Source organism: Epinephelus fuscoguttatus, linkage group LG17 (assembly GCF_011397635.1).
Source record: "Epinephelus fuscoguttatus linkage group LG17, E.fuscoguttatus.final_Chr_v1".
Taxonomy (NCBI): Eukaryota; Metazoa; Chordata; class Actinopteri; order Perciformes; family Serranidae; genus Epinephelus; species Epinephelus fuscoguttatus.
The window spans coordinates 28,105,457-28,117,791 of NC_064768.1; the positions used below are offsets into that span (position 1 = coordinate 28,105,457).

At 41.4% G+C, this 12,335-nt stretch overlaps 1 protein-coding gene across 2 annotated transcripts; it reads left to right on the forward strand.

Annotated features, from left to right (window-relative positions):
• The first annotated feature begins 875 nt into the window (after positions 1-875).
• Positions 876-11,628, forward strand: gpnmb (glycoprotein (transmembrane) nmb). 2 transcript variants are annotated; one of them, XM_049602786.1, is made up of 12 exons: positions 876-1,120; positions 2,514-2,663; positions 2,752-2,913; positions 3,698-3,871; positions 3,955-4,116; positions 4,221-4,544; positions 6,454-6,513; positions 6,679-6,873; positions 8,680-8,785; positions 9,106-9,326; positions 9,464-9,554; positions 10,497-11,628. In XM_049602786.1, exons 1-12 carry the CDS (start codon positions 1,021-1,023, stop codon positions 10,648-10,650), a joined length of 1,899 nt encoding a protein of 632 aa, XP_049458743.1. In that variant the 5' UTR covers positions 876-1,020; the 3' UTR covers positions 10,651-11,628. The 2 variants fall into 2 exon arrangements, with proteins under 2 accessions (XP_049458743.1, XP_049458744.1); XM_049602787.1 differs by having other exon boundaries at positions 877-1,120; positions 2,752-2,892; positions 10,497-11,623.
• The last annotated feature ends 707 nt before the right edge of the window (positions 11,629-12,335 follow it).

Below are 12,335 nucleotides of genomic sequence, written 5' to 3' on the forward strand. Positions count from 1 at the left end.
CTGTCGTTTCCAAACTCTTCCTTGTGACAGCAAAAGACCCGCTGAAATAATGTCGTCCATCACATGTTGGATTATACTGAAAATCAACACGACTGTGCCGCGCATCATCCGCCTTCCTTCTGCTTTTGCGGCTGCAGCTGTGGCGCAACAACTGGCACAGACCTCACATCTCACGCACACGAGAACGGTTCGTCTCACCGTGACACAGCGAGATGCGACAAACACATCAAATAATGGCCCGTCATGGTCATGTGGCCCCGTGGACGTTTAAGGTTATCTATCGTGCAAGCCAGAAACTGAACTCCCAATAGAAAATATCTAAATAACACGATTATGTTATTACATTATATTTAATATGCCATCTCATGTTTGCCCCTTTTATCTGACATATTTTCCATTCAGGCGAGGGTTAATAGAAGCAGAATTTTCTTGAAAGTGATCACAAGATATATTTCGTATAAAATCATTTTAGCTATTTGGATATAAATAAAGACAATATTTATTTTTTGTCCAGCAAGATTCACAACCAAATCCTGTAAGTTGAGGACAAACATTTAAAAAATAAAAGTATGGAGAGGAATTTGTCGCGCTGCACCAACTGTTTATAAAAGACAGCATACATACATTATTATCACACTTTCAAAATAGCAAAATAATTAACCAGTAACCACAGACATCAGTCATAATTTGAGATTAAACACTCCTTCGTATTAAAAGTCTTACTGGGACAAAGGGACAGAGAGGGGTCGTGCGCAAATGGCGTGCCCGCGCGCATCTCGTCTCTCATGAGTTTCCTGCGCCCAGGAGACTTAATAAGGGATGAGATGCGTCCTGTTAGGACACATCACATGTTTTTGCGCACAGCGGCCCCCAGATTAAATTACTGAACATCAGGACAAGCTGGTGGAAGAAGAGCTGGACGAGCAGAGAGAGGGACAGGCTCTGTCGGTGAACACATAATAATAATTATTAGCAATATTATTATAAGATATTTCTGGGAGGTGGGTAGGTTATTTTTTGATGACAGATTTTTCCTCAAGAAGAGTCGAAATGGACGCCTTGCGTTGTGTTTTTTTCCTGGTCTGTGCCTGCTTTGCTTATCAAGCTGATGGACGCAAAAGTAAGTGCTTATCTGAAGTTAGTCTAATTAAAGTTATGATGCAGTATTCTGTCTGACAATGGCTGTTATATCAGGCTCATCATATATTTACAAAGTCGTCTATTTTATTCAAATATTCACACTGAAATGGCAGAAATGATTTCATCTCAAAGCCTTAAAATTGTGTCGCAGTTAATTGTGAAACAGACTTCTGATAGGCTGTCCGATGTTTGTCTCAAAGTATCTGTAATACCTGTTCTGTCATCAGCTCTCTGCACTCAGAGTCCCATGAGCTTAATTAAGGCGTGTTCCCTCTGGTCAGACAACTGTCTACACAAAAGATGCGATTTTACATCCATAAAAATAGACTTTATCTTAACCCTTCAAAAGACAAACCTATTTAATTTACAGTTACATCCTCACATAGGATTCCAGAGGGAAGAAAAAACATATTTTTAATGCATGTTATCAATATGAAAACAACAAAAGTATCATATTTTTTTATTATTTCAGCTGCATATTTAGTTTAGAATGTCTGTGTTTATCATGTTGTGAGCTGATCTGCACAGAGGTCTGCTCACACAAATATGTTCCCACAGATATCTGGATTTTTTTTTCCTTTAATCAAATCACATGGATGGAATTTGTTGTTTTCCTCTGCCATCCTTAAAACATGTCATCTGTCCTAAATTAGGACAACAGCCAGAAACAGTGGTTAAGAGAGTTAAAAGAGAAGACTATCATTAGTAATAAATAAAAGGCACTTAGTAGGACCAGATACATTTTTTCAAGATGCTAAGATATGTATAAGCCCAGGGCCAAGTATTTGCTATTAGATTTATTAATATCTCTCACACAGAACAGCTGGTGTTTAAAGATAATTCCACATTTTCCCACATTTTTTCAAACCTGATCTCATTATTATCATTTAGAAACCAGGTCCTTAAAAGGATTCCCACTTCAAGTAAGGGGTAAATCTTTCCATTTAAGGAGTCAAACCATTTCATTTCATACTGGTTTCATAGGTTTTATTTTCTAAACTGCATGTTAGGTGACAGGATGGACACATTTCATGTCATGATAATAAAAAGGTTTAAATACAAAATTAAATTTTTATTCAAAGCAGAGACTTATGCTTGCAGACTTTGACTAAAAACCTTTTTTTGGAGCTGTTCTTGACATTATTAGTGATGTTTGAGAAATACAGTTCAGTTAAACAGAACTTGAATTATAATAATGAAGACAATTTCTCTAATGTAGGTAAAGAAAGGTTCCAATAAATGTCATTATATGTGCACAGTTAGCTGAAAAAGCTAATTGTGCACATATAATGACAGTTTTAGTTTCCCCTCAGAATTCCTCACAACATTTCAAGGGGCCTGAAAAGTCTTAAAAGTCTTTGTTCTCTCTCCAGCATTTGCTGACATGTTTCCTCACAAGCATGTAGGGAAGTTACCTTTTCCAATCCCACCAATCCCTGGCTGGGATCCTGACACCAATCCCTGGGATGATTACCTCTACCCTCCACTAAACCCAAAGCTGCAAGCTCTCTCACGCCACAAAGGTGAGTAACGTCACTTTTCTCCTCTGAATTCTTCCCATTATCTTTTTTTTTGTTTTGTTTTTCACCTGGAGCTTCCACTTTGCTTCAGGTAAACCCAAGGTTCGCCTGACAAGCGACAGCCCAGCTCTCAACGGCTCTTGTGTCTCCTTCACTGCGAAGCTGGAGTACCCTCCCTGTCAGAAGGAGGACGCCAACGGGGACCTTGTGTGGGATGATCACTGTGAGGACGGTACGGAGCTCGAGGCCTCAGGTGCTGCCAAAAAGCCAGGCCAGACCACGCCCCACTACACATGGTGTCATTTTCCAGCACAAAACAACCACTGTATCATATAAGACAGCCATACTACACCATACATCAGACAAAAAACAGCCACAGAAGCATTTTAAGATGTGTCACAAGCACACGGACCATTAGTTCATTTTTTGGCCACTTGGGGGCAGCACAACAAACTGTAAACACAACATTGTGGGTTATTACCACCTGGTAAAGTTGATATGATGGCAAACACTTACCTTTTAATGATCTGTTCTGTCACAGAGTCGCTGGTGAAGTGTTGCTCATTAACATAATTATGTTGTCATGGCGAAATGGTGAGACAAAAACATATGACTGTTTGATGCTTCAAAGGTTGAGGCCAGCTTAAATTTCATTTGTATCGCATCACGCCCATCACACAACCACAAGTGTCAGGTGTCAAGTGTCAGTTTGTAGCTTCGTATCACTGGCTTCTCTTGAAAATGACTTGTAGCCTGTAGTGAGCATTACACATCCAGCAGACAAAGAGCAACACTAGCATAAATTTGGAGTCTTGTCAACTTGGTGAATGTGAGGACTCTGACACACCAAGCCAACAGTTGGCCAGTGGTCAATATCAGGCAGTCAGTGAGCATCTGTTGCCCTAGTTTCGGTGGTGAGTCAGCCTTTGTCAGCGTTTTTCGGCCGGTTGAGCATGTTCAAAGTAGTCATTTGGCCGATTGTTGAAATTGAAATATACATTTTTAAAAACAATCTCACTCTCCTTTCTTCTGAGCAGCCAATGGACAGGTGCGTTCTGGCTACGTGTACAACTGGACTTCCTGGCTGGACGACTATGGTTTTGGAAAGTGTATGGATAAAACGAAATGCAATGTGTTCCCTGATGGCAAGCCCTTCCCTCAGAGCAATGACTGGAGGCGCAAGAGCTACGTCTACGTGTGGCACGCCATGGGTAAGACCGATATACAGATTTGAACACATGCAAAAAAAACAAACAAAAAAAAAACAACTGTTTGACCTTCCATTCATCCTCAGGCCAGTACTACGAGACGTGTGATGGCTCCTCCTCCAGTTTGACCATCAACACCACCACCATCCCTCTGGGTGCAGAGGTCATGGAGGTCATGGTCTACAGGAAACGTGAGCGCAGGAAGTACAGCCCCCTCACCACTGACAACACCGTCTTCTATGTCACAGGTTTTACACGCTTACTCTTCGTCATCTGTTGGCAAAGACACATACAAACAATTAGGAACCTGGAGAATGAATTATTTATTACCCCCCCTTACACTTTCTCTTAGATAAGATCCCAGTGGCGGTCAACATCTCCCAGAAGGCTGCGGTCAACCAGTCGGACAATGTTTTCTTTCGTGGTGAGGACGTGGTCTTCAAAGTCCAGGTCCACGACCCCAGCGGCTACCTCAAAACCGCAGCCTCCATTGACTACATCTGGGACTTCAGAGATGGCAACCAGCTGGTGACACACCGCGACCTGACCACACACAACTATAACACGGTGGGGAACATGAGTGTGAAGCTGGTGGTGGAGGCAGCGTTCCCTATGGAGTGTCCGCCAACCTCTGCCACCCCGACTCGGAGGAGCACCACGCCACCACCTCCCACAGGTATACTGGGCACAGACACATGATCTTGGCACTCCCAGAAATTCTTCACAGGGGTGGCCACATGGGGCGACTGAATATTTTGGGGTGGCACCAAAACCAAAAGCCAAAACTGAATTTCAGGAATTTGAAGATGCTGCTGAACTATATAGGCTTGTTGAAAACATACATGTGTCATTGAGACAAAGGAACAAAACACTAGCAACACACTATAGGCCCATTTTCATTCGGATATCTTGAAATGAGAGTTCAAGGGACCGTTTGAAAAATTGCCATGCCAGTTGTTCCCTCACCAAAATTAGCCTAACTTTGCAGCGTAATATAGCCTCCTCACCGACAAGCTATGCTGACATGGTTGGTACCAATGGATGCCTTCGGTCAGTGGTTCCCAACTGGTCCAGACATGGGGTCCAGATTTCTCCTTAGTCATTAGTTCAAGGTCCATACAGCTTAATTTATTCAGTGTCATACTGGTGTTTGGCCATATTCTCAAGCTAGTTAGCTGTCTCTGTCAAGTAGCTGTTGGTTAGTCACTCAATCTACAGCAGGAAATGGCACTTCAAAATAAAAGCTCAGTGCCGAAATCCTTCGCACTAGCTTAAAAATTAGCTCACCTTAGCCTCTTAAAGAATTATGTCTACCTCCAGTTGTCTTTGCAAGGGTGGCCAGTGGGGGGCGGCAACTGTATTGGAGGGGCCTGCCCCCCCTTTGGCCCCCTTCTTGGGGCACCACTGTCAAAAAATTTTTTTTTACAGCTTTATGTTTTAAGGAAGTTAGTCTGTAGGCACTTCATTCATTCACATGCATTCACACAAACTGGTATAAATATATAGCAGTGTGGGAAAACTTCCTGCTGTTTCAATCTGCAGTGATGCAAGGCAGACTTTTTACTGTGGTAAAATGAGGGGATCAGTAAACACAGATTGATGTTTAATCAAGCGCTTCTTTATTGAGCAGGCCTGGAGAGAGAATTCTGTCATACACACAACAGCACAACAGAATGGTCTCTCACAGACAAGGGAGTGCTTGCTGTTTTTATAGCATAGCAGAGTGCTTTCAACAATCAAATCCTCCATTACATCAACTCTCGCGTCTCCTCGTGAATCTTTCGGTCAAGAACTGGTCTTGTCTGGAACATCACATACGCACCAACAGGTTAACCATAGATGATCCCCCAAATAAGGGAATGAAATCAACACATAAAATGACACCTTGATCGTCATGTCACACAAACATCTTCTCTCGCTAACAGCTAGAAGACAGTCACAGCGAGGACACTACATACACACTATTACAAATGATGATTTAAAATGTGACAGCTGTTAAGTCTGATAATAGCATACTTCTCATTTTAAGCTCTTGTACACTTCACATTTTCTTGCAAAGCAAACACCTTATGCTTTAAGCAACAGGTGCGGTTCACTGCTTAGTCATTCTGTCTATGATCTCTGTCATCATGCACTACTCTTCATCAACATTGTCTACAGTGGCCTAACCAGCCATTTAGAGGGGTTTGATTTTATTTTATCAGCTTTTGGGATTTTTAGGGGCCATTTGGGGGCTGTTGCTTTTATAGTCTCTGTAGTAACTGCAAGATCTCTTCTAATAGTACAAGCTGCTGTTGAAATCCTAACTGTAACTTCTCAATGGCTTAAGCACAAGTGTGAGAGCAGACAAAACTATCGGCATACTACATGCCACAAATGGTAAATGAGAAAAAGTAAACATTTCTTGTAATTTGGATGAAGTGACCAGACCAAGCATTAGTGCTGTCAACCTCGAGCAGGACACCAAATCACTGCAGTCTGACCGTGATGAAGAAGACGAAGCAAGAAGTGACGTTCCCTGCAGAGCTCATTAAAGTGTTACCTTACAAAAGTAGATGTGTCATAACCTTTGCCTCTTTCTGCAGAGGCTCCCACACCTCCACCCATCACTCATGCTATGACTGTCAAGATGGACACCACACAGGGTGAGCTCCACAGCAAACAGTGTGTTTATCTGTATAAGAGAGAAAGCAAGCAAGACTGAGGAAGTGTGTTTCTGAGCGGGAGCTCATTAAATATTAAAGCAGACCCAAAACCTTTGATATGAGAAACTTGAATCACATACACACATTCTTGTCCACTTGTTTCAGTGCCACCCAGTACCAGCCAGCCCCTTCCTGCCTCCTCTGCCATCGTCATGACAACGGGCGTGCCCACCACGGAGCCCCTGCTGACCCCAGAGTCCGACCCCACCACCCTGGCCTGGCTCCGCAACAGGAACTTTAAAAGAAATGGGTGCTTCCGCTACGTCTATGGGACCTTCACTGGCAATATCACCATTATTGGTAGGTGGTAGGTTTAAATAAATATCTTATTCCACTCTGTGCGTTTACATGACATTATAGAAAATTGATTTATTGTGTTAGTTCGACTAAAACTGGGCTTTTAAAATTCATGTAAACAAGTTAGTCCAACTGAAATCGTGCTAAATCAAATTTCTCAAAGTGGGAGTAAAATTACTTCTGCATGTGTACAGTCAATCAGACCCAAACTGGCCTAGGTGCTCTGCGCATGCTCCACAGTTTCCATTCCGGGCTTTGACCCGTAAGTTGAACAGCATTAAGAGCGTAACAGAAGAAGCCAGTAACAACATGGCAAAATCTACATCCAGAGCCGTGCATTTTAGATGGACGAGGTGACACAGTTCATGCTTTGTCAGCTGCAAGAGTTAGATATCTTAAAATATATGGCTACCTTGTTTGTCGGTTGTTAGATATGTGACATAGAAGGTCAATAAATCGATTCCCCTCCCATGCTTGTATATTGGGACAAAGACAGTAGTCCTATTAAATGGCCTAATTGAGCTATAACTGTAGCTCGACTTACTGTGTCTTTTATGATACTACCAGATAATGCCAAATTCAGACATCTTGCCAGACATAGGACAAAAAACCAAGGAGGTCTTGCTGTTTGTAAAAAATGCAGACAGCCAAGGGGAAAAAAAAAATTAATGGCAAAAATCTTGCCAGACATAGTTGGAATAGTTATGATCCTTTATTACAAAGTAAATAATAGATCAGTTCACAGTTTAACCTTTCCTTTTATTTAGTGGCATGGCTACGAGGATGGCAATGTCTGTCAGTCGACTGAGCCACCATTTTGGTCCAGACTGAAACATCTCAACAGCTATTGTTTGGATTGCCTTGAAATGTTGTACAGATATTTGAGGTACCCAAAGGATGAATCCTTATGACTTTGGCTATCGTTGACTTTTTTAGTGCCATTATTAGTTCAAAATTTCTATTTGTCCATTGTCCAATTGGTTTACGACCAAATACTGCCAAAACTAATGACATCATCCTCAGCTGTGTTAATTGCTATTATCAAATGTTAGGATCCCAACATGCTAAACTGAGATGGTAAGCCAGGTAAACATTATACCTGCTAAGCATCAGCATGTTAGCATTGTCAGTATGAGCATGTTGACATGCTGACGCTAGCATTTGGTTGTAAGCACTGCAGTGCCTCTACAGCAGTGAGCAACGCAGGGTGGCCCGCCGACTACTTTCTAAGTCACAATGAAAATACATTGATTTGTAAAGGGGTTTTTTTGTACTTTGAATGTAAATAAAGTGACAGAGTGCATGAAAATATCACAATAGAGCATATTCATGAAAAGAAAAAGTGCCAGGAGAGGACCCAGGGACTTGATTTGCAGATACCTCATCATTCACACAGTCAGATATATATTCCATATCTCAAATGTAACTCTAATCACTTCTTTTCATTGTAATTTTCAAGTAAACACGTAGACACCATAGAGAGTAGACAAGTGACTGTGTTGCCCAGCTGTTAAAGTGCAGCCAGCTCCACTGAGCAGAACAGAGCTCCAGTCAGTGGCAGTTGTGTGAAACTGGCCTTTTGTGTACTAAGTTGAATTCTCTGCTGATTTTTGCACAAACAAATATTTACATTTTACGTGATGGAAAGATTATAGTTTTTCATCAAAATTGTTACTCCCTATTGTTATGGCTGACTTTTTCCATCCTCAAACCTTTCTTTGTGGAGTCAAACACACACCCCCGTCATTTAAATGTTATGAGAAGGTGATTACACATCTAAAACCGACTGCATTTATCTGTTCTCCGCAGAGCCCAAGCACGCACTGCACAGACAGCCAAACAGCCGTATTGTGGATGTGTCGGCTGCCAGAGTGACCGACACTGACATCAGCTTCCTGGTGAAATGTCTGGGCAAGTGAGTATATCATTATTTCATCACCAATTTTACTTAAATGTTAACCAGACTGGTGTTTTTCTCGACTGCTGTCCGGTGGAATCCAAAATTGTATCTCCAGAAAGATTTCAGGTGTCATGAAGTGACTCTTTTTCTCTCAGTATTCACATATGGAATATAGTTAAATGAAAGTTAAGTAACTGATAGATTTAAATTACATGATGGTGATAAAAATTACAGTCAAACTTTCAGAATTATAAGTAAGTCTTGTATAGTAGGAAAAAAAGTTTTAGATAAAGCAAAGGATTTAACCTTTTGTCCTTCCATCCCCTCATCTTCAGCATCCCCACTTCAGCCTGCACCATCGTGTCAGACCCCACCTGTACTCAGGTGCGTGGCATTATGTGCGATGACGTGCCGCCCTCTTCAAAATGTGAAGTGCGTCTCAGGCGAACATTCCCAGAGCCTGGCACCTACTGTGTCAACATCACCCTGGAGGACTCCAGGAGCCTGAGCCTGACCAGCACCACTGTCACCATCAACAAGTCGCAGGATACACCTGGTGGGATTACACAAAGACATTTAATCCAAATCCAACACATGCTCACAATGCACTCTCTTTAACTTGAAGTTTTGTAAGAAGTAGACAGATTGATGTTCTCTGTCTGAACCCCTCACTGCTGTTTTCTCTCCCTGTAGTGTCCAAGACTTCTCACACTGCAGAGGTGGTGCTCTCCTCGACCGCTGTGCTGGCGGCTGTCTTCGCATTCATTGCCTATCTGGTCTGCAAGTGAGTAGTCTTGCACAGCTGACTGGTCTTAAAGGGGAACTTTGGTAATTTTTTTTAACCCAGATGCTGTTTTCCCATGTTTTTGTTTCTAAGTGACTAATGGAGATAACAGGTTTTGAAACTGGTCCAGTATTGACAGAGACCGCTGCAGCCAGAGCAATTTTGCATCCGTTTTTGACCACTAAAAGTGCTTGATTTCGCCACTGACAAACTCAGATTGTTATTAGAAGTGTCTTACAACATCACAGAGAAGACCCTACAGGAAAAATGAAATGCTCTTTCCCTTTTGCTGATCCGGTGTAATTATTATTTGGTCAAACCAAGTCTTGCTCAAGTTGAGGTCTCATTCTGAAATCGCTTTTCAACTTTTCCGCATCGTTGAATTCAGCTTAAGTCATCATATTAAAAATATTTTAGACAACACTAAGCTATGCTTTCTGTACTCCAGCACGACTAACTCTTCCTGGCACTCCTCTCACCAACGATTCCACAATTATTTTTCCTGCAACAAGATTTCAGAATGAGACTTCTCCTTGAGTGAGACTTGGTCACAAAAACAAACAGACCAGGAAAAGGTAGAGAAGAATGTTTCATTCTCTGTCGGGTCTTTTCCGTAAAGTTGTCAAACACTTCTTATAATAATCTGAGCCTGTTAGTTGAAAAAAGTATTTTTAATGAACATAGATTGATGGTGCACAATTGCTCATGGGGATCACTTGCAGCCTTATTTGCCGCAGCGGCAGAAGCAGTTTCTCTCCATAGCGGATTGAATTGTTGTCTCCATCTGTCACTTAGACACAAAACATAAGAAAATAGGGTTCAGGCTGAAAAATACCGAGGTTTCTCTTTAAGGTTTGGTCTTCCACACACAACATGTTCAAGTGCCAAATATTTCCCCCTCTTCCCTCCTCTTATCCCTTATCTCACTCTTCTCTCTCTCAGGCGCTACAAGGTGTACCGTCCCATTCGTAGGTCCCTGGTGGAAGATGCAAGCGGGAATGCTGGGGTCAGGGGTCGCATGAACCGTCTGAAGGAGTCACTCTTCCCCTCCAGCGAGGAGAGCCACCACTTGCTGACTGAGAGGCGCCCCCTGTAGGCTTTGTAGAGCTGCTCCAAAGCATTGTTGCCTTCAATGGCAAGAAGAAAAAGCACAGTTGACATTAATAAATGAAAGCACAAGTTAAATTGTTAAAAAGCCAGTTCAGAAGGAAGCCATTCATGTCTGTGGCAAAATATTAGTAAAGAATTCTAATGCCTTGTTTGTGTCTTAATTGTAGTTAAAGTGTTGGCTACAGCTACAGCAGTATATGATTAGCAGGATGATTTACTAAAGAGGCTGTTAAATGTCTGACTGAGGCACCGCTCCTTTTGATCTCCTTGTGCTGGCTCATCATTGCATAAACTAGTAGGTAGGAGATGAATTGGGTTCAAGTCGTGGCTGAAATGCTTTTGTGTGAATTTTGTGCCAAGTGCTGTCTTACACTACTGCGCCTTACACTGTGATGAGAAATTTGAAATCATTGAGATAGTTTGCCAATATAACATTTTTACTACTGGTGACATGTGCGTGCTCTTCCTCAGTCGGATGAATTAAAATAAAAAAAAAATTAAACTGTTACTCAAAAACGAATTCAAGGAAAACACTGGAAAGTTGAGCTGACTCTAATAAAGGTTGTGAACTAATCACTCATCTTTTGAAGACGGATATTTCTCTTCATGTCTTTATAATATGAACCTCGCTTTAGTGCCATCACAAATGACCATTAGAATATGATTCAAGGTTTAGCGGCTAAGTGGTAGAAAGATATATTTTTTTTAACCATTCACTTCAGTCAGTGAAGATTGAAGCTTTTGAAAGCCTAAATGACGGCAACAAATCCACCATGGCAAGATAACTTCCCTATACCCTAACAATGAGGCTAGAATATTTTACACCCTCACCTGCATACATATGGATACATACCATCCTGTGCATACTTGTTTAACATACTAATTCTAAACAGGCCTATAGTATGCAGTGTGTTCACACAAATGAAATGGAGATGCTTCTCAAAGTTGGGGGGAAAAACATACTATGGAGAGCAGTAAAACAGCTCAGAATGTCAAAAAAATTGGAAAAACATTTTGTTTTCGTGTGAAGTCACAGTTTGATATATGAAACTCACGGTTAGTATTAAAACATATATACTTTTATAAAGCAAGTCTGTTGCGGTCTTGTATACTTATTGAAAAAATACTATACAGAGTAGTGTGTGGTGTTACATGCAACTGTATGTGTATAGATTTTAAGATGTAGCCCGCTACTGTAGAACATGCTATAAATTCACGACGTGAGCACACCATCAAGTCTCTCTTATCCAAGAACTTAACCAAACTTGTTCCAAAATTAAGTATTAGTGATCAACAACGTGAGTGACTTCAAAATGGCATAGTGTCCCTGGTTTGTGCCATAAAGCAATATATGGTTACTCCTTTGCAGGGGTGTCAAACATATACGGCCTGATCTGGCCCACTGGATGACTTAACACACCTAATATCAATTCACTTCAGGGCTACAAGGTGCCAAGTTAAATAGTGAGTAGCCCATTTCATGTTAAAAAAAAAACAAAAACAAAAAAAAACTGCACCAGAGGCTTTTCCACCCCAACCACAATACAGTTATCTGAAAAAAGAATGTATACTTATTGTGGTCATATTTAAGATGTTGAACGCTGTGCAAAATATTGTCAACCAGCAGCTTCAGTACAAATGATTCTGTATCAGACTCCTATTTTTAATCAG

Bases quoted from the DNA above. Each gene is read 5' to 3' on its own strand.
- gpnmb (XM_049602786.1), top strand. From the start codon at position 1,021: ATGACAGATTTTTCCTCAAGAAGAGTCGAAATGGACGCCTTGCGTTGT. The intron at 2,914-3,697 runs GTGCTGCCAAAA...TCTTCTGAGCAG, and splicing joins TACGGAGCTCGAGGCCTCAG to CCAATGGACAGGTGCGTTCT. The intron at 6,874-8,679 runs GTAGGTGGTAGG...TGTTCTCCGCAG, and splicing joins TGGCAATATCACCATTATTG to AGCCCAAGCACGCACTGCAC.